At 38.8% G+C, this 22,778-nt stretch overlaps 2 protein-coding genes across 2 annotated transcripts; one reads left to right on the forward strand and one right to left on the reverse strand.

Annotated features, from left to right (window-relative positions):
• Positions 1-179: 179 nt before the first annotated feature.
• On the reverse strand, positions 180-14,561 carry LOC134803086 (uncharacterized). Its single transcript, XM_063775793.1, has 8 exons — positions 14,530-14,561; positions 14,167-14,400; positions 13,664-13,867; positions 11,874-12,063; positions 10,849-10,950; positions 9,470-9,895; positions 3,136-3,297; positions 180-749 (listed from the first exon to the last, which is right to left on the reverse strand). Exons 1-8 carry the CDS (start codon positions 14,538-14,540, stop codon positions 246-248), a joined length of 1,833 nt encoding a protein of 610 aa, XP_063631863.1. The 5' UTR covers positions 14,541-14,561; the 3' UTR covers positions 180-245.
• LOC134803388 (uncharacterized) lies at positions 6,398-7,801 on the forward strand. Its single transcript, XM_063776203.1, has 2 exons — positions 6,398-6,766; positions 7,311-7,801. The coding sequence occupies exons 1-2, from the start codon at positions 6,544-6,546 to the stop codon at positions 7,751-7,753; spliced, it is 666 nt and encodes a 221-aa protein (XP_063632273.1). The 5' UTR covers positions 6,398-6,543; the 3' UTR covers positions 7,754-7,801.
• Positions 14,562-22,778: the final 8,217 nt, after the last annotated feature.

Consider the following 22,778-nt stretch of genomic DNA (forward strand, 5'->3'; position numbering starts at 1 on the left):
ATAATAATAAATACATACAAAGATATGTAAAAACACTCCGGGAGTGCCGGCAGAAATGGAAACTCAACGACATTGTAACAGTTTTTCGACCAGGTCACGTGTCCGTCTTACGAATCTTACGTCTTACGGACACATAACCTGTCGCGAGTTTAAATTGCACAGCGCCGTTAAAGAAGTTTTCACTTCAAAAACTTGGCTCATTAATACTCTGTATTAAGTACATACGTACCTAATATTTATAGTTTTTATATGTTACTCTGCACTACCGTTTCATCATTCACAATTTTCTCAATACTATACGAATATCCATTGCCCATACTCTTATCACTTATCTTAATCTCACACTGACACCCGCCATCGGCAGTTGCGACGGCCGCCATCTTGCTTTCCTTTGCCGCCAAAACTGACGTTTCGTTTCTCCTTTGCTCCAACTGTTTTTTCACTATTAAATTAACAATTTCCATCTGTAATTCCATGCTAGTATCTTGAGGTATTTTTTTCAGTAAGCATGTTATGTATTTTCCAAATTGCTCGATTTCATCGTCTTTTTTCTTGTAATTTAAAGGCTCATCGTCGGAAGAGGAGCTAAGTCTTCGCTTTTTGGGGCTTCTTTCTACGTATTGTTTTGGTTTTCTTGGTTTTTCGACGGGTTTTGGGGCTCTTTTGGGGCTCTCGTCGTGCTCGAGATATACAACTTCCGTGTAAACGTCTTCTTGGACGTTGTTCGTCGCTGTTTCCTCCTCTGATTCCTGTAAAACAAACAAAATGTTAGAAAAAGTTTAATGAGACGTTTTTTTTTAGTCCGTTTTGAAATATAGCCTCCTGATTCTTTATTCAGACAAACATGGCGTGGTATGGGTATCAAAATTTGGTAGCTTTAGCCCCCATACCACCCGCGTTAAAAAAGCGTTTGAATTACACAAATGGATAACCATGTATGTATTAATTCACACGACAGCGGTGGCATATTATTTATTCTGTGGCGGTGGCGCTTTTTATCAAGCGTTGTTGGATTTTCGTCTTTAAGCCTTGGTCGTTAAATCGAATTTAGAGTGCAGACAGATTCAAGCGCTTTTTTAACGCGAGTTGAAAAAGCTCCCGTGAGAATGGGGGCTAAATTTATGTTCGCTGAGCGCTTGGACTGCCCCATGACAAAACACTGGGTAGAAATCATCACTGGCCAAACAAAGTGATGATTTTTACCTAGTGTCGCTTATAAGGTGTAATTTGTATTGTATGTATAGTAAATGTTTGTAGAGTACCTAGTTTGTAAATGTATTTAATTTTTTGTATAATTATATTTTATTTTTTGTAAATGTAATAAGGTTTACTCGGGTAATTCCGAATGTCGAAAACTGTCGGATAATTCCGAAAGAGACTTTTGTTATGATGGAATTTAGGGTGATTTTCATCTGAATTTCGGAATTATCCGACATTCGGTAATACCCGAATACACCTTATGGGTTTTTTAAGACCTGAAATATATGATTTTTATTTTATTTATTTAACTCTGAGGGGCTACCGCGAAAACCGAAATTCGCAAATTGCGGGGATCTTACTCTTTTACTCCAATGAAGGCGTAATTAGAGTGACAGAGAAAAATGCCCGCAATTGACGATTTTCGGTATTGGCGGTAGGTAGGGCTACCAAACTGTCAAGTTGATAAAAAGGCAAAAGGTAATTGGGGGCCTATGTACAGTACAGTCACCTGCAATAATATGTTACTATATGGTTACTATTCGAAGCCCGCAAAAGTATGTGACACGCTCCTATGGCTCTCCAAATACCAGCCTTCGTTGTATAACATAATACATATTATTGCAGGTGACTGTACTACGTGTAGGACGCCGGTCAAAAAATCATTATATCAATACATATTTTCAATTTGATACGACAAAATCACAGGTCACGTTAGTAAACAAGCAGGGTGAAATGTGCATCGGGGCAAAAACATTTTTCCTGGAGTTTTTTGGTTGAGAATGACGACCTAGGCAGTTGGTTTTATGACGAACAGACGGAACAGACATTGTCATTCCGATATGGCATAACATAAATAAGATAAGAGCTATCAAATTACAACGATGTCGACGAGCTTAAGAGTGATTGCTCATTGCTCCTCAGATGACTGCGCAGCTCAGAGATGGGGACCTTTACTACAGTCGAAAACTCCATAAGCGCCTTAAATACGGCCTAGTGCACATGTCTAGTTAGTAATCAGTGTGAAATTTGCATGGGGGCTAAAAAGATTTCACGTGGACTTTTCGCCTGAGGATTAGGACTTAGGACCTACGAAGTACTGTACTAAAATATACCTGAATTTAGTTGTTAAGTTAAGTTTAGTATTTAGTGCATAGCATAATATGTATGTCTGTGAAGATGAGCGCGATCTCGCCAACAAACTGCAATTGCAGTTTGGCGAGGAATATAATGTTTATAAAAGTGTTGTGTACTTTATGAGAAATAAATTAAAAAAAAAAAAAAAAAAAGTTGTTTGTTTATTAGGGTTCCGTACCCAAAGGGTAAAACGGGACCCTATTACTAAGACTTCGCTGTCCGTCCGTCCGTCCGTCTGTCACCAGGCTGTATCTCACGAACCGTGATAGCTAGACAGTTGAAATTTTCACAGATGATGTATTTCTGTTGCCGCTATAAAAACAAATACTAAAAACAGAATAAAATAAAGATTTAAATGGGGCTCCCATACAACAAACGTGATTTTTGACCAAAGTTAAGCAACGTCGGGAGTGGTCAGTACTTGGATGGGTGACCGTTTTTTTTTTGCTTTTTTTCGTTTTTTTTTTTTGCATTATGGTACGGAACCCTTCGTGCGCGAGTCCGACTCGCACTTGCTCGGTTTTTTTTGTTGTGTTACTTAGATAAAAACAATGACCTTATTAATAAAGAGCTACCAACTTACCATAATGTCGACGAGCTTAGGGTGGTTGGTTCTGCCTTTTTAGTGCATAATTTTGCTAGTTGGGATAAGGGTAGGTACCTTGTCACTACTCGTATTGTTTACGCCTAATGAAGGCCGCAAGTGGAATCGGGCCATGGCATTTGAAATGGGGTATACCATAGCGCGGCACACCGCCTCGCCACACACTACAGGTCTTGGGATGGTTGTTCAAAACTCACCACAATATCCACTAGCTTAGGGTGATTATTCCTCAGGTGACTGCGCAGCGCGGAGATGGGTACCATGGCGCGGCATACCGCGCAGCGCGCCTCGCCGCCCGCGCGCTCGAAGAAGCTCCACACGTCATCTTGCGCGTCTGATTCGTCTGTGTAAAGAAAAAAAAAATATTTGAGTTAATATCTCGATACATAAAAGTATATAAGCAAATTGCGTTTTTTCGCGTGTTATCAGCTACGCTCGTCGTAGCTTGCGCTGGCACTGAATGTGTTAAGAATAAGTTTTAGCAAAAATTTAATTTTTGGTCAAGCTTTTCTCGCTGACTGTACTTTTCTTACCACAGGCAACTATTGCAACTAATACTCATCGAGACAATTCTAAAAACCCCAAACACAATTAGGTTGCGTTGTTTCATCACTGAGTTCCTATGGCCACCTCCTGTCTCCATCATCAGTTCAGCTCGATGGTACCATAATATTGCATTCACCCGAATTACATAATATAAATACAAATTTTAACTAACATTACCTATCTTAAAATTACGACGTTGAGCTGTTTATATTAGGTCTTAATGGGGTTAGCAACTGTCAAAGTTTTTCATCGCCAGCGGGCTCAGCACGGTTCCATTTTTATCGACTATCACTATGCGCGTCCCTTTCGCACTTACATACTTGTTAGAACGTGACAGGCATGGTGACAAGGGATAAAAACGCGACCGTGCTAAGCCGCCAGCATAGATTTTACCTGTCTCTAGTTTTGTATTTGTTCAATGAAATTTGGCTTAAAGCGCCATAAAAATCCGCCAAGCCATCCAAGGCATAAAGTAAAAAAAAAATACACTTCGTAACATTAACGTATATATCTATGGACTGGCCTTACGGGCACTAAAAATGGTACTAGTTTAGCGGTGTGACTCACGAATTCCAGCCAATCGTGCAGTCTAACGCAAATAGTTGCGACCAATAGCGCTGCTGTTCAACATTTGCCTGAGACATGCATATCTGCCTGGGGACCTCATGCGCACAATAGTCGTCCCACTTATAAAGAATAAGACGGGAGATCTGTCTGACAGAAGCAACTACAGACCTATATCGTTAGCCACCATTGTTGCCAAAGTGCTGGACGGCTTGCTTGATGGTTTTTTAACTAAGCACCTGAAGCTCCATGATGCTCAGTTCGGCTTCAAACCTGGGCTATCGACGGAAACCGCGGTGTTGTGCCTCAAGCGCGTCGTACGGTACTACACGGATAGAAAAACGCCGGTCTATGCGTGTTTCTTAGATTTAACGAAAGCTTTCGATATGGTCTCGTATGACGTGTTGTGGAACAAGTTGTATTGTGAGACAGATCTGCCGTCCGAAATAATACATCTTTTTAAGTATTGGTATGCCAACCAAACAAACTATGTTAGGTGGGCAGGCAAGTTATCTGACGCATATAGGTTGAATTGCGGTGTTCGACAGGGGGGGTTAACGTCGCCAAAGCTATTCAACCTATATGTAAACGGATTGATCGGTGAACTCAGCAATGCCAAGGTCGGATGTTCAATCGACGGCGTAAGCGTCAATAACATCAGTTATGCTGATGACATGGTGTTGCTGAGTCCATCGATTAGTGCACTTAGAAAGCTGCTTGGGATATGTGAGAGGTATGCAGTTGCACATGGCCTCAAGTACAACATAAACAAGAGTGAGCTCCTTGTTTTTAAGCCGCGTGGGGGTTCTGTCGGGACAGTACCGCCCGTCTACTTGTACGGAAGTGAACTCAAACACGTGTCAGAGTTCAAATACTTGGGCCACTGGGTGACTGCGGACCTCTCAGATGGCATGGACATGGAAAGGGAGAGACGCTCCATGGCTGTGCGTTGTAATATGCTTGCCCGCAGGTTTGCACGGTGTACAAAAGAAGTCAAAATAACATTGTTTAAGGCTTACTGCCAGAGCTTCTACACGTGCAGCCTGTGGGTAAGATACACGCAGAGTACTCTCAATACCTTGAGAGTACAGTATAATAATGCTTTCCGGATACTGTTGGGTCTGCCGCGCTTCTGCAGTGCATCTGGTATGTTCGCGGAGGCTCGAACCGATGGCTTTCACGCCATAATGCGGAAGCGTACTGCCTCACTGATGGGGCGGTTGCGCGGTAGCTCCAACAGCTTGTTACGTGTGCTGGCCGAGAGGCTAGACTGCCCGTTCCAACACCACTGGATGCTGATGCACGTACAGCGGTAGTGTTTGGAAGTGGTTTGGAATGTGGCAGTCTTTGATTTATTAAATAAGATATTTTAGTATAATTATTTCTATTTTAATTTTGTACTTACTAACATTAGCATATTAAGATTAATTTATATTGTATTACTAACAAATTATATAGGCTTTTATGCCTGAAATAAATGATTGATTGATTGATTGAATAGCGCGCGTGATGCGAACTCGTCAACAAATCGCGCGCGTGATGCGAACTCATCAACCAATCGCGTTGTACCGGTGTCACACCGCTGTACTGGCCCCTGTCATGCCTCATTATTCTTGCCCGTATTAAGGCCAGTCCCTCGATATCTATGTCAATGCTTCGAAAGCTTTCGCCCACTCCGTTAACAAATAAAAAGGCCTGACAGGTAAAACCTATGCTGGCGCCATTTGTAAAAATTAAAATACTTCGACCGGCTAATCCGATTATATCCCGTGCGCATTTCACCCTGTATATAGCTTGCGGTTACGCCCGGCTACTGCGGTGAATCGCGCGGCCGCCCGCTGCTCCCGCTCGCACTCTGTTTTAGTAGTTTTATTTAGTACCCCGCTGCCCGCCGCCGACTACGGATCTGCGCTGCGTCATCCGGGCAGCGATTAAAAATATATCCCGCAACTATTCTAGAGAATTGATACAGCGACGCGTGGTAAAAAACGGACAGTGATCAAAACTAATCTAGAGAAGTACTAACTAACCGATGCTTGCAGTGCGTGACCTTCGCCCGCTACTGCGCTACAAATGCATCACCGATAATCGCAGTCAATTTGCGATACATTGCGGCATTTGATCGATCGACTGAATTCGTTGTCCTACTTAGCCAGCAAGCCTTAACTGTGTGTGAGTACTCTCAAAATTGGAACGGTACCGGTCGCGGACGCGAGTGTCACCGTCGGACGCAGCGGAATGGCGGACGATAAGTTACTAGTACCTATATAACGTAACGTTACCGTTGACGTTATTTAATTACTCAATTTGGTCATCTGGTGACATAGTCGTAAACATTGATTTGGTGTTTATTTATTTTCCATCACTTAGCCAGTCCGTGACGTCTGTAGCATAACGCATAACGCGTAACGTATATGTGTAACGTTACCATAACGTTAATTAAATGGTGTGTCTTGTGTCAACATTTTTCAATTTGCAACTAACATAAGTTTTACATGACTTCTAAATTAAAATCCAAGCGCAAGAACTTTTATACTTTCGGCGAAATGGACTTTGACACAGAAGGTTTCATCGTGGAGGTGCAGAATCGGCCGGCAATTTGGAACACGAAATGCGTGGAGTACAACGATAGGGAGTTGAGGTTGCAGGCGTGGAATGAGCTGGTGGACATATATGGAGGGGACCACGAAATGTCGAGAGCGGAGAGGAAACAACTAGGTATGTTATGGCACAGAATAAAGGGGCTCACAGATTACCAGGTCGCCGGACAATATCAGCCTGTCAGTTAAACGCAAAAGGTGACAGTTCCGAACAACTGACAGTCTGATATCGTCCGGCGAACTGGTAATCTGTGGGCCCATTAAGTCAGTGGTTCCCAAAGTTGATTGGGCGACGACCCACCTAACAAAAGCTGCCAAATTCGGGGCTCACCTCTTGGCCGTATCAAAAAGAGGGCACAAAATATTATAGGTAACGCTCAGATGCCCTAGTAGTTTCAGGGCCCATTCAATATTTGCTCGCGACCCACAGATGATTAGATTAGTTTGATTGCCTAGCCACTGTAATTATTACATTTCTACTTAAATTAGCATACCTGGACAAAGACATTTTAGCCCATATTTCATTTAACTTTATTTTTTTATGTTTTTGTTAAGGAGATATAAAAAAATATCTGAAGTATTTTTCATAAGTATTATAGAAAAGACTGCGCCCCTCAAATAAAAACCACATAACATGTTATTAATAATTATTTTTCCCGCAGGTGTGCATCTTCGGAAAAAATGGAGAAATGTACGCGACTGCTTCGTCAAAGTGCACAAAGCAAAAACTAAGGGCTGCGATGATAAAAAAAAAATTCACTACGCGCACTATGACAACCTGCTATTCTTAGCAGAAACGGTATCTGGCAATACCGCTTTTAACGTTGCCGACTTTAAAAACGAAACACATAACGATGAAGACGACCCTCTTTCAGTTGTTCGGTTAAAAAAAAGAAGAAATATTGACCCTTTAGAGTCTGGGGATTCTGTCTTAAATAAAAAAGAAAAAACCCAAGAGCGGGAAAGAAATATGGCGGAAGAAGAAGAAGACAGATTGTTTTTCTTGTCGTTGGTCAAAGAGTTTAATAAAATACCGGAGTATTCGCGAATACAAGCGAAAATAGATCTTTTGCAAGTGATAAAAGACGCGCAGTATTCAGATTAAGTAGTTAGTAGAGTATAAACAAATACAAATCTAACACAATCTGACATGAGCATTTCTAAATGTTTTTAAATTTAAGTGTAAAGTTTTGTAATAAAAAACACTGATTTTGTGTCTATTTGTCTAATTTCTTCCTAAACGATTAGACCGCTGGTTCTGCTGCGTTGCTGTAGTCATTAGAGTTAGACCACAGAATAAATAATAATACTAGGTACAGAAGACTCACTCTCTAACAAGTCTAACAAAACGCGTCTGTTACGATCAGGACAGGTATGGCCGCTAGGTGGCGACACCGCCACTAGCGACAGCGGCTAGCCACCAAAATTGGTGTGGAACGGATGTACTCTTAGCTACCTGTAGCAAAGCGACGAAATCGCGGAGTGAGCCACGCCTGGTTAGACCAAGAAAAGTCTGCAACGATTTTTTCCATTTTTCAACACACTTGCTCGTAATGTGGAACTTATTGAACAGCTTTTAGGCTCATAACCCTAGATGTGATAGATGTTACGCACGCGTGCCTTTTTTATTATTTTATCGCACTTGTGCGGTAATGTATGATCAAGTTAAGATTGTAACTAATTGCTATAGTTATTTACGATACAAGTGCGGAAAAGAGGAAATTCGACACGAGTTGCGAATTACCTATTCGCACGTGTATCGTACAACGTTTAAACTTTTGACATACGCACGAAAATTGCTATTTTACGCACTAGTGCGAGAAAATAGGACCATATATGTACTGTAAATAATAATTATGTATGGAGAGGGAGCCATCTTATAATCTTTAATCGTAAATTAAATCATTTGTATATGAAGAAACAAATCAAATATGTAAATATATTCGCACCGCAGGTTCAACGCCAAAGACTGATTAATCGGTCACAGACCACAGACCAACATGGACCTACGTGCATATGCATAAAGTTCAATTTCAGTTTTGACACTTCGGTGACGTGGCGTCCGCGTGACAGCTTTTGTTTGACACGGCGTCGAAGAGGTTAAAAACACAGCCACGCTTAGCTATTATTACCGCTGGGAACAGGTGGGAAAATAATTCTTATTTGTTACCAGCACTGGTAACAACTTGGTGGTAACATCCGGAAACAACCCATAACATATGTAGTATGTAGACCAAATGACGAACTCTATTATGCTAAGAAAAAAAAACGGCGGCCGATAATCGGAGATCGGACTATGATAACTCTGCATGGAATTTGAAATGACAAAGTCGTGTCATACAAATGTCATAAATGTAAACATTCTATGAAAATGTTTACAATGTCACTCCCACACTTTGTTCTGTCAAAATCTTTAACAGTTAGCTTAGATGGACTATCACTTTGTGATATGTGAGCGTTTCTTTTATTTTTTGCCATTTTTATATATTGTGACCTTTTTTGCCACTTGTGTTATTTCTAGGCAGGATCGCGAGCCCTTTTCATACTTATTATAGGAGAAAAAAAGTGTCCTAAAATTGGCGTACATTTTTCAAACTTTCCTTTTTGTTACCGCCATACAAAGTATATGGGGAAATGGTAACACAATAGGAAAAAACACTGGTACATTTTTTTATCCCATTAGAAGAATCCCATCAAAAGAGCTCGTGATTCTGAGTAGAAATAACACAAAAGTGGCAAAAAAGGTCACAATATATAAAAATGGCAAAAACAAAAAGAAACGCTCATGTGGTGAAGAAAAGAAACGCATATAGATTTAATCATTTATTTTATTATCCTCAGGTTTGGTCGTGATAAGCTCAAACCTCACATCTTCAGGCACAGACGCCCCCGCGTCCGCTATCGTAATCGAGTACTGACTCTGTTGCTCAACTGAGTACCCGTTCTGAGTCTGAGACTCAAGCTGAGCATTCATTATTTGCTTCACAAACTCTTTCTGCAAACGATTCGAAGTCTGCTTCGGTAGCTCCTTTAGCAACGAAGCTATGTATTTCCCGAATATATCTGTACTATCTTCTTTGGGCTTTTTTAATATTACATCGTCATCACTGTCGGAATGTTCTAGAACGATTGGTTTTTTATCTTTGTGTTTTCTCTTCTTTGATTTGTACTTTTTGTCGGATTGTATTCGGTTAATGCTCCCGTTGAACTCGTCTAGAAACACTTCGTCGATAGCTACTGGTTCACTCTGAAATAATCATATAACGGATGCTCAAGATGTAATAAAACAGGTACCTACTTAAGTAAATAATGAGAACATGAATAGTAGCCATGGTTCCAGCATTTTGATCATTTCCAAAAAATGAAACGACAATCAATATACAGGATGGCCAAAAAATAAGTGCATTCCCGGTGCCAGGGAGGTTTTGGGATTATACTGAGCAACTTTTACTATGGGACCAACCCCGAAATCGCGAGAATGCACTTATTTTTTGGCCACCATGTATAATTATTAATTATAGAACCTGCTCACAAAATTTCATGAGAAATTGAGAACCGGTTGAAAAATGCGAAGATGGGAACAGTCGGACGTACAAAAGTATTTTTGCGCAAGCTGAAACGGCTCGATCTTAAAACAGATTTTCAAAAATCAAGTTTTTTTAATTATAAATACGAGACTCGAACATATTAAAAATATTTTAAATGTGTTACTCAAGTATTGTTGTCGAATAATACGAGAGTAACCCGTTTAAAATAATTTAAATATAATCTCATTATTAAATAAAATAATAAATAAAAATAAAATGCGTTTATTTTCAGACAACAAGGTCCATAGTATTGTTAGTAGGTACTAGGTAGGTACTTAAAATATCAAATAAAAACTAAAATTAGATATAGATTTTTAGGTTTTTTTTTAGGTTTAGTTTTAGTTTTGTAGGTAGTTCTATATTTTTTTTAGGTATTAGTTTTAGTTTTGTAGGTAGTTTTAATTTTAGGTTACTTTTTATTCTAAGTTTGTTATTAATATTGTAAACAGATTTGTTATTATTTAGATAAATTATACTTAATTCAAATTAAAACTAAATTTAAATTATTTTTAAATAAGATAAGATAATATGTTAATATTAATTGTTTAACTGTGTACAAATGGGTTTTTATATGCAAGCAGGAGCTAATAAGATGTGCAGGGGTGAAACTTACCTGATCGTTATCATCATTTTCATCCCCCTTGTTTTCACCCTCGCCCGCTTCCACCTCGTACTCGTACAGTTGGTCGCCGGATGATAGAATTATAGTTTTTCTCTAAAATACAAAAAATACCATAAAATTATTTCGTTACCAGGCATAGATGACACATAGGCTAAAACAAAACAGTTTCACTTAAAATATTACAATTTAGTTAGCAGTAGCCCTCACACTAGGTCAAGCCTGTGTCGCGAGGACTCTAGGAAATTCCAGTAAATTTATCAATAAGATGATGCGAAAAAAATACAGATAAAAAAAGCTTGTAAAAACGAGTTTACAAAATATATACCTAAAACAAATATATATCTGGATTATTCTCATCTGTTACCACTAACTGTTACCACAGCTGGACTTTTTATACATTACCGCTGGGAACAATTGGGAATTATTGGGAATATTTCACAAAAAACAGGCACAAGACAGAGGAAATAATATTCAGTGGTTCCTAGTTTTTTTGTTGATGAAAAATAAAAACCGGACAAGTGCGAGTTGGACCTCCCCACGGAGGGTTCCGTACTTTTTAGTATTTGTTGTCGTCGTTCGTTAGAGCCGTTACCGAGATCCCCGAAATATATATATAAATATACATATAAATAAATAATCAAGAATTGCTCGTTTAAAGGTATTAGATAGATAGATAGATAGATTAAGCTTAAAATGGAAAATGGTTTATTTAATTGAAAAAAACAGTAAAATGACAAATAAGCAACTTTATGAACTAAATATATCTATGAATAATACTAAATTAAAACTAACAACTCTAAATATATCTAAAATAAAACAAGGAATATAAAAACTACTGAAAGAGGCCTCCCCGTGTTAGGGTTGCCATACGTCCGGATTTGTCCGGACATGTCAGGATTTTTAGGGTGATGTCAGGATTTTTATCAGGACATTTAATTCTTCCATATGGCAACCCTACCCGCGCTACCCCCGGCGCAAAGGTGCCCATCACACTCGCTGCTTAAAATGTATCTCACCTCTTCACCTGGTCCGGGTAGATTTATCAATGGATGCTTCCTCATCAGATGTTTTCTCAAGTTAGAAGTGCCGGTGTTATACGACAGGAGTTTGCGACACACCAGACAACGCGCCGCCTTGCACGCCGGGTCCGTGATGCGGAAATACGGCCAGATGGCAGAGCGCAGATTTGGTGGGAGAGAGTCTGGTCTGTGTCAAGAAAAAAATCATTTTTCAAGTTCATCTGTATCAGCGGTCGGAACAAGCGGCCCGCGAACCTATCGCTTGCGGCCCGCGAGCCTCCCTGGCTATTTTGTATGTAATAATGACAATCGACAATGTCTGATAAAGTCACAAAAGTCAGAGTGTGGCCCGCGTCTACTTCGTTAAATACTATGTGGCCCTTGGCTGCTAAAAGGTTGCCGACCGCTGCTGTATACGACCAAAGAAAAAAAAACCGGGCAAGTGCGAGTCGGACTCGCGCACGAAGGGTTCCGTACCATAATGCAAAAAAAAAACAAAAAAAAAGCAAAAAAAAAAAACGGTCACCCATCCAAATACTGACCACTCCCGACGTTGCTTAACTTTGGTCAAAAATCACATTTGTTGTATGGGAGCCCCATTTAAATCTTTATTTTATTCTGTTTTTAGTATTTGTTGTTATACTTAGCGGCAACAGAAATACATCATCTGTGAAAATTTCAACTGTCTAGCTATCACGGTTCGTGAGATACAGCCTGGTGACAGACGGACGGACGGACGGACGGACAGCGAAGTCTTAGTAATAGGGTCCCGTTTTACCCTTTGGGTACGGAACCCTAAAAACAGTGACTCCACTCTATAATAAATAAGGGTTCCTTTTGTATCTTTTTCATACGGAACCCTAAAAATACATTTATGTGGTTATGGTCAGAAAAAAGTGAGTCCAATTTGAGACACAATTTTCTTGCTCGGGCTGTTGTACAGTCAGCAGCAGAAGTTGTTAAGCGGGCGAGGTGTTCAAAATGATCTTGACGCGACTTTATTGTTAAGAGAATAAGGCGTGTCAAGGTAATTTTGAACACGTCGCCCGCTTAGTAACTTCTGCTTCTTTGTACATTTTCGGATAGTTATAACATTTATTAGTTAACCAACCAAATACAAAACCGCCTGGATCTGTCACTGAACAACCTGACTTTAACCTACATTATTTGATCATGTAATGTTTTCTAGGCTTGTGTCGGTCATGAACTAAGAACTGTTAAGAATGAAATCCCATCAAGGACTGAAAGGAACTAAATCTTTTTGTACGCTCTTAATCGGTCTTTAGGTCCTTTAGTTCAGTGGGATTGGTGAGCGCTTGACATGAGTGAAACAGAAAATAGACTGAACGAAATGGTTCACAATGACGCTGGCACGAGTGCGAACGAGATAAAAGAGTGACAAACAGTCCTAAACCTGAAAAGTATGAAGAAAAATCAAATATTTTTTCTGTAATTTTTATTTTATTTTATTATGTCTAGCTTTTTGATGTTTAATCGTCATATAGTATCGTATAACTTGAATCGTAATTCAGTTGCCAAAGATTTAGGAAAAAACTACTGTAAAATTGATTCAAACATTCCCAGCTCTCAAAGACCGAACTGAACTAAAGGAACTAAAAGACCGAACTAGTTCGTTTGACCGATTGACCGAGAGCAGAGCGCTGTCTGTAGTGACCGAGCAGGCACAAGCCTAATGTTTTCATCTACCCTCAACTGGCTTAAAATTTGCGGGTAGATTTTGTTTAAACTTTTATAAATATGATACAGACTATAGTGCAAAGGCTTACTTCTTGTCTTCATCCTCCGACAGCTCCACATCCCCGACATCAATATTATGCTTCCTCCGGAGATGCTTCAGCAGAACTGTCACGGAGCTCTTATAAGACAGCGGCACTTGGCACACGGAGCATGTGGCTATTTTTTTCTCGGCATTCGTAATCTCAAAGTGCTCCTGGATGGGGCCGCATTGGAGCTTATCATCTTCGGGGTTGCTAAAAAATAATGGTGGGTTAAAATTTGCCTCTCGATGGTGGGTTGGAAATTTGGTAAAAAGATAAAAGAAAATAATACTGGTAAGGATATATTTTTGTGTGGTAGATATAGGTGAAAAGTAAAATGGCGTGCTCTTGTTGGAGGCCAAGTCCCATTTTGGGTCATCGCGCCAAACTAATATACATAGGTGACCAACTATTTGTTTACATAGTTAGCAAGTTCTATAGAATGACACTTTTAAGTTGTTTATTGTCAAAAAATTTTGAGGTTATAGAAATGTAAACAATGCATAACTTACACTTTCGCCTCATCTTCCGATTCCGAATCTTTGTCATCCTCAAACTTTGCCTCCGCGGTCTCAATGTCCCCATGTTTTCTTTTCAAATGTTTCATCAAGTTGGAAATAGACGATCGAAAGGACATATGAGAGTCGCAAGTATTACAAGCTGCGATTCGCTTCTCATCATCCACAAGAGTAAAATAATTCCAAGCAACACTTGTTTTACGAAGCCTTCTGTCTGCATCACCATCACTAAAAAGTTGAAAACAGAATCTTCAACACAAAAACTGGGAATCTTCACTAAATATCAAAACACTAAAGTATTCAGGTATAGTATTTGTAACAGGTATTAGTTGTGCTTTTTTCCTAGTAAATACTTACCGAGACGCCATTTTGGTACAAGTATATAGATATCGATACGCATAGAATACGTTCGCGGCGAAACGTCAATACTTGTGCACTTTGGTCCGGATTGAGCGTTCGTGATTGAGAGAATATAGCCATTTCGCTCGTAAGGCGGGTGGGAGCGTTGCATAAGTGAGACAGGTATAACTCTCAGTGTTGTAAGTACGTATTGGAACATAAGTACTTGGAATTTGGAAAGGATATTGGTAAAAAACATGCAAAATAAAAAACACTTGGTAGTTTTCTTGCATGAAGCAGAAAGTAATAATGAAATTCAGTTAATTATAATAATTAACTTAATGAAGCATAGCAGTAAACGAATTGTTACAAACAATTCGATGTTTTAATTATATAAACATCGTTACAGGGGGCTTACCGCCAAAACCGAAGTTCGCTAAATGCGGGGCATCTTTCTCTGTCACTGAGAAAGATCCCCGCAATTTCAGACTAGAACGAGCGGTATTGGTACGTTGTGGGAGGTGGTATTATACTTACTATACTCTTTGGGCCCGGGAAAGTATACTGGGTCAAGCAGATCTTGTCAGTCGAAAAAGGCGGCAATTTTGAAAAAAGTAGGCGCGAAAGGATATCGTCCCATAGGAAATATGAATTTCGCGCCTTTTTCTACTGACAAGATTTGCTTGACCGTCTATATATATTATATAGGGTAGTTTTTATCAATAATTATCATTCCATCCACACAGACGAAAACGCGGGCAAAAGCTAGTCTCGAATATAAAAAATACAGCTTAAGTAGCTTGTCTAATATACATATAGCAAACTTCATTCCATTTCAGAGGGAAGGTATATAGTCAGGGCCGTCTTAAACTAATGCTGGGGCCCCTGGGCACATAAGAATTAGGGGCCCTTTTGGAAAGTAAAGAAAGCTAATTAAACTAACATTTTTCTACTATGATCTGCTATTTATTATGGGTAATCAAATATACTGTTACTGTCTGTCCTTCGGGGCCCCTGAGGATGGGGGCCCTGGGCAAGGGCCCCGTGTGCCCTTATGGTAAAGACGGTAGGTAGTAAAGCACACATTTACTCGCCCATCTATCTCCACCCACTGACCCACTGTTACGCGTTACGTTACGCTTATATAATGATTACGCGAAATATTTCTGCTATTTTAAATTCAATGTCGGCTAAAGATAACGCGCTAAGGAAGGTCGTGATCGATAAAATATGCGAAATCGGTCAAGTACAAACAACACCCCTATTACGTCTACCATCAGTTTTGACATTGACTTAACGCTCACGTCTACGTAATTTACTTTCAGTACATCTCGCTTGCACTAATATGCGAGTACGAGCGAGATGCATAGAAAGTAAGTTACGTAGACGTGAGCGTATACGTCAATGTCAAAACGGATGGTAGACGTACTTATTACAAAAAGCATAAGGTCCACCGATGTACAGTTGACAGTGTGGGTGGTGGTACTTTACACATACATAAATATGCCAGACAAAGGAACCAGCCAGGTAAAAGAGATTAAAGATAACTATAAGATGGTCAAGCAAATCTTGTCAGTAGAAAAAGGCGCGAAATTCAAATTTTCTTTGAGACGATATCCCTTCGCGCCTACATTTTTCAAATTTGCCGCCTTTTTCTACTGACAAGATCTGCTTGACCAAGTTATACATATTAGGTATATATGCTATAGTTCGGTTTTTTTTGCCTTAGAAATAAGGTCGCTTGATCTTGAAATGTCTTTTAATTGAAAAACGCTTTTTAAAAATCAGTAACTATTACTTATGAAAGCAGAAGAATATAAATTATCACATTAGATTCATAATTGTTACATATTTGTCGTGACTTATTTTTAAAACGTGTTTTTCAATTAAAAGACATATCAAGATTGTTTACCTTTTTTCTAATGCTAAAAAAACGAACGAACTATCATAACTCAACTTACAAAACTTGTTATCCAGCGTTTAAAATTAAGAAAAAGGCATTTATCTCTCGTCAACTCCATTTATAAATGTTACCTAAGCTGAATAATAACTTATTTATAAAGTTGGCAGGCGGGAGAAAGTGGTACATCCTTTATTTGGCAGGGATCTGCGTTCGTGGCATAAGCAAGCGGTTTCGCGGAGCTATATTCGGAGATATTCAATTCCCCATATAATGTAAGTAGTAGGTAGCACTACCGTAGATTTGCAACAGTTAACAAAGTTGCCGCGGGCCGCACTTTGTTAATATTTATGACTTTATCAGACATTCTCGTTTGTCAATATTACAGACAAAATAGCCAGGCAGGCTCGCGGGCCGCCTGTTGCCGACCGCTGTTGTAGTGCAGTGGTGGGAAAACTTCCATCATGAGGGGCCGAAACCAGGCGTATTTTGAAATTTGGCGCCCCGGTTCGCCGCCCCAGAAGTGAAGGAGGAAAAACAATCCGCCAGGGGCGGCATATGCTGATATGCAGGCTATGCAGCCCCTGGGGGTTGACGCCCCGGGCCATGGCCCGGATGGCCCTAGGGTATATACGCCCCTGGTCAGACCCTAATCTTTTAATGGCTCCTCTACACGATGGGCGAACGCCGGCCACTCCAAGGGACGCCATGCGGTAGAATGAGATAGCAATATCACTTGCTCCCTCTAACGCATAAATGCGTCCCTTGGAGTGGCCGGCGTTGGCCCATCGTGTAGAGGAGCCATAAACTAGGTACTTCCTGCTTCTCGATATAGCCGAAAGCATACTGAATGAAATAACCGGACAAGCGCGAGTCGGACTCGCTCACTGATGGTTGCGTACATTCAGCTTATTTTTTATTTTATACAAATTTATAGTTTTCTAATTTTTCATTGTACTCGTTGACCGAATTGAAGAAAAAAAAGGCGGGACGAATTAAAAAATATCCATAGAGAAATTGTCCTAAAAACTTGATAGGTATATCTTTTTTAACACAACTGATATAGGTACAGTCGACGTCAAAAATATGTTTACACTTTTGCCACAGTATAATAAAGAGTACTTGCTTTTGCACATTATGCCTTTGTAATAAGGGGTTGTGCACAAATCACGCGAGGTGTTTTCGGCTACTTTTTGAGCCCCCCTCCCCCTGGTGATATTTGGTGAGGTTTTTCGATACCCCGCCTCCCCCCACGCAACCTCACGTGTATTTTTTTGAAATTTTTTCATTCGACCTAATTTTAAGAAAAATTGTATTATATAGAAAATCTTGTTTATTTTTCTATTTTCGTTAAATAGACTCGCTATTTTGAAGTGCAGAGTGAAGATTTATGTTTAACGGTACCGATAAAAAGTATCTACTCATGTGGTAGGTGTTTTTTTCATAGTTTCGTTCACTGTAGAAAAATACACGTGAGGTTTCCTTATACCCCCCTCCCACAACGTGGTCTATCGTGATTTTTTCGTGACCCCCCCGCCCCTATCGAACCTCGCGTGATTTGTGCACAAGCCCTAAGGCGAAAAATGTAAACATATCTTTGACGTCGACTGTGCCTACCTATCTATAGCACACTTATGATTATCTGGAGATCAATTCGATCAGTTTATTAACAGTTTATGAATTTTATGATTCAAAACTACGTCAGCGCAACGTCACGTCCTCACGTCCCAATCGTGCTCAAATAAATACAACGCAACAAAACGTCTGGTAATTTCATACGACGTCACCGCACTATTATTTAAAAACAAAACTTTATATATCCCTTACATTGACAATCTAAATTTAACCCTACTGCTTTCGATTTAAGGATTATATTGGAAAACCGATCTGTATTGAATTTTAAATTTCGAACGTTTGAATTTAATATCTTAGAGTTGGGACGTAAGTACCAGTTTCGTGCAACGGTTTTTACCTGTTATTCCGTTACGCATATGAAGTATCATTATCCAACGTTCGCTGACGCATGCGTTGCGTCACAATTAGGAAACTACGATATACTACGCTATAGTGAATCGAAGAATGCGCGGATCGAGCGAAAATAGACTGTTTCCTCATGCAGTAACCACTTTTGCGAATTGCTAATAAGTTTGTAGTTTCACTAGACGATACTACGACTTTACGCAAAGGTGGTATTAAAGCCAGTGGTTCGGTTAGGAAAGTACACGAGTTGAAAAGAGAGTCATTGTAATACTTAACTTCAATGCTAAGTCGATTTTTAGGGTTCCATACCCAAAGGGCAAACAGGACCCTATTACTAAGACTCCGCTGTCCGTTTGTCTGTCACCAGGCTGTATCTCGTGATCTGTGATAGTTAGACAGCTGAAATTTTCACAGATGATGTATTTCTGTTGCCGCTATAACAACAAATACTAAAAACAGAATATAATAAATATTTATGTGGGGCTCCCATACAACAAACGTGATTTTTTTGCCATTTTTTGCGTTAATGGTACGGCGGAAGCCGGTTGCTCGAAGCTAAATGCCAACGATCTCCGGATTGTACGAATGAGGCCGAGAATTTAAGCGACCGCAAACAACTGGGTTACATTTACATGTGGTCATATGCGATGTCTTGATGTTGTCTAGTAAACAGGGCCGTACATAAACTCATAAACTATGCTAAGGCCCCTGGGCACATAAGAATTTGGGGCCCTTTTGAGAAGTAAAGAAAGCGAATTACACTACCATTTTACTATGATCTTCTATTTATTATGTTATGGCATATCAAATATACTATTACTGTCTGTCCTTCGGGGCCCCCTGAGGATGAGGGCCCTGGGCACGGGCCTCGTGTGCCCTTATGGTAATGACGGTACTGCTTGGAAATTAATTAGATTTATACACGGTGGCTAAAAAATAACTGCATTCCCGTTGCCAGGGAGGTTTTGGGCAACTTTTACTATGGGACCAACCCCGAAATCGAAATTTTTCGCGATTTCGGGGTTGGTCCCATAGTAAAAGTATCTCAGTATAATCCCAAAACCTTCCTGGCAACGGGAATGCAGTTAGTTTTTAGCCACAGTGGCGGATTTGCCCTAAAAAAAAAAGGGGCGGCAAATTGTGACAAAAAATTTGAGGATGATAACAAGAAATAACTTAATTTTTCTTTTAGTAATACCACTGTATATATCTTGTTTGTAAATAAATGATTCCTTAAAACTTAAAATGTAATCAATATGATGGGTGCTGCGTAAGGGGCGGCTATATAGGGCTTAGGGCCTAGGGCGGCAAAGACTGCAAATCCGCCGCTGGGTCTGACCACAAAAAGTGCCCTCATTTTTGCCCTACTTTAACTTTAGAAAGAAAGAAAATACATTTATTTACGTCAAACCAAACCAGTTAATTACATAGGCTCTACATGGACAGCTAAAGACCTACAGCTTGGCAAAAAAGAGTCGAAATTCATAAGTGGCAACACTGTAGTGTCGTCCCTTTCAAAACAATTTCAGGTAGGTATAGTTCGTTTTTTTTAGCATTAGAAATAAGGTAAATAATATTGATGTGTCTTTTTTATTGAAAAACACGTTTTAAAAATAAGTCACGGCAAATATGTAACAATTATGAATCTAATACGATCATTTATATTCTTCTACTTTCATAAGTAATACTTACTGATTTTTAAAAAGCGTTTTTCAATTAAAAGACATTGCAAGATCGCTTACCTTCTTTCTAATGCTAAAAAAAACGAACTAATTATAGGTACACTAAAAAATATTTGCACAGCGTCGCCTGTTCGATAAAACAAAAGCCCCACTAACTAAACGACCCTGACTACTTCCACTAGGCATCTGGTTAAATACTTATTTAAATAAATAAATATGTAATATGTACACGAAACATCTGCGTCTTGCCTGCCGTTACTTGAGGAAAACAACATAATTTACCACGTTTTTATCGGTTTAATTAAAATATTAAAAAAGTATAAATCTACAGCTATTTCTGCTTATTGCGACGTGACAAGATTTACTTTTTACTATATATAATTATATTGTTCAATATATATTTATTTCAAGAAATACAGAAATTTATTTATTTCAATTAAGTTTCAGATGTAATATTAACTAAGTTTGTTATTAGTAAATCCATAGGTTTAGCATTTGTATTTGTTTTTGCCCATTATTTTTTTTACAAGTAATTAAATTTAAATGAGAATTTAATAATATAATTCCTACACATATGTTTCGGGCTCCAAGCACGCATTATCTTAAAAGAGATGAATGCGTGAGATAAACCCTAAATACAAACACAAACTGCATAAGTGCATATCATACGCTGCCGACATAAAAGCCAAATAAATTGCAAGGCCCATCACGTATCAATTTAACCTTCTACACACGTTCAAATACGCAAGCAACAAAACATACGAATATCAACTTTAATTCCGTGGACTAAAGGTGTTAATTCTTTAAAGACTTTCAAGGTATACGCCGAAGTGTAACTCCAAGGTTAAAAGTGCTAGTGGCTAAATTTTGAACTAGATGTTTAATCATACTATGTTAGATAAGTATGTAGTTCGACTGCCGCCAGTTGTAACTGCATTTATAAGTTGGTACAGGTATCTTTGTTGAGTTCGTGGCCTTGAGTATTAATTAACTATTAGCAATAGGTAGGTAAATGAATGAAATGGAAATAAAGATGTCAAATGAAGGATATCCTAGAAACATCTAGTTTAAATATCGTCTTAATACATAAAATAGCTATTCAATATTCACGTAATGTAACTAATGGTGTACCCTTATTTTGCCGACAAACTTTTCATCGAATATTATTTCATCGACAACGATTCATCGAAACGTTAGTACTAGTAATATTGTTTGGCGTTATTTTGTTTCATGTACTATTTATTTCAATTTTTCTTACTGCGTAGAAATACTATTCAACGAATATTACTTGATCGCTACTTCATTTCAAATTATTTTAATTGGCACAACTACTAAACATTGCAATTCGACGTATTACTTGAATACATTTTTATATGTCGTACTACTTACATTTCATTTATAAATTTTTCTGTTAGAATTTTAGATTAAGGTTAGAGTGAGAACTGCGACCCCACACAGAAACAAACGGCTTTTAAAGTAGGTTTAGGTTAGGTTAGAATTGCAACCCTACACAGAAATGAACGGCTTAGTAAGTAAAATTATTGTTACGCAAAACTTAAAATTGCTGCTTTCTCAAAATTAAGTATTTCCAGATAAACAATTTTATATCTTAAACTACCCACATAGCTATAATCGCGCAGAGTGTGCCGACTGACGTGACTGTGTTTAGTTTCGATAACGACGAAATATTACAAATTGAAATAGAGTAGACCAAGAAAAGTCTGCAGAGATTTTGATAGCCTTCGAAGGACAAGTGTTATTTTAAACGTCAATTAAACTTCTATGAAATTATGACGTATATATAACACTTCCACTGCGTGGGCTATCAAAATCGCTGCAGACTCTTCTTGGTCTAACTTTAATTTTACGCGTAATAAATTTTATTTATTACAATCCAAAATGAAATAAGAAAACCCGTAAAGAACTACCACGATATAAACTATATGCAAAATAACTCAAGTACCAATTAAAAGTCCCCGATTTAAATTTCCTAGTATCGATTCTTCGACGCAATAACTTGTCGATGAAATGAAAATACTTGAAACCTTGTCTTCGAAATAACATTCGATGAAATGTCTGTCGGCAATTGTTTTTTTTTTTTTTGAATAGAATAATTTTTATTTATGCACACATACACATGCACAAAGGTGTCCGGTAAGCCCCAAACTAGGCTGAGCCTGTATCTTGGGGCTTACAAAAGAGTAGGTAACAGTAACTAAACCTAGTTAAAATGATGTGTGAGAGAGGGTGATAAGGCTTATGCTTTTAGGGTGTGTATATATGTGTGTGTGTGCGTGTGAGTGTGTGTGTATGTGTGTGTGTGTGGGTGTGTGTGAGTGAAAGGTGTAGGAGAGCGAGTAAGTCAGGACTAGAAGGGTAATTCAAGGCTAAACCGTAAATAGTCAACAAAGTAATATCTTTATACATTATGTCTTTGCTTCTATAGCACATAGCTATACTTACACTTACTTAAGTAATACACAAGATTCATAAAATGTTTTTAACAAACGCAAAAAATGTTCTAACTTTACCTTTAAGAGTGCGAATGTTTTCAACAAGTAATAATAAAAGTACTGTACACTCTGCACCAAGGTCTCGAAGGGGAAGTAAGAACAAATACCGAGTTTAATAATAAACTGACGTATATTTGCCTGGCTCACACAAATCACACTTAATACAAATTTCAATAAATATCTTAAGAAATC

The sequence above is a fragment of the Cydia splendana genome, chromosome 26 (genome assembly GCF_910591565.1).
Source record: "Cydia splendana chromosome 26, ilCydSple1.2, whole genome shotgun sequence".
NCBI classification, from domain to species: Eukaryota; Metazoa; Arthropoda; class Insecta; order Lepidoptera; family Tortricidae; genus Cydia; species Cydia splendana.

Bases quoted from the DNA above. Each gene is read 5' to 3' on its own strand.
- LOC134803388 (XM_063776203.1), top strand. From the start codon at position 6,544: ATGACTTCTAAATTAAAATCCAAGCGCAAGAACTTTTATACTTTCGGC. The intron at 6,767-7,310 runs GTATGTTATGGC...TTTTTCCCGCAG, and splicing joins AGCGGAGAGGAAACAACTAG to GTGTGCATCTTCGGAAAAAA.
- LOC134803086 (XM_063775793.1), bottom strand. The intron at 13,868-14,166 runs GTAAGTTATGCA...ATTATTTTTTAG, and splicing joins TCGGAAGATGAGGCGAAAGT to CAACCCCGAAGATGATAAGC. The intron at 10,951-11,873 runs GTGAGATACATT...TTTGTATTTTAG, and splicing joins TACCCGGACCAGGTGAAGAG to AGAAAAACTATAATTCTATC.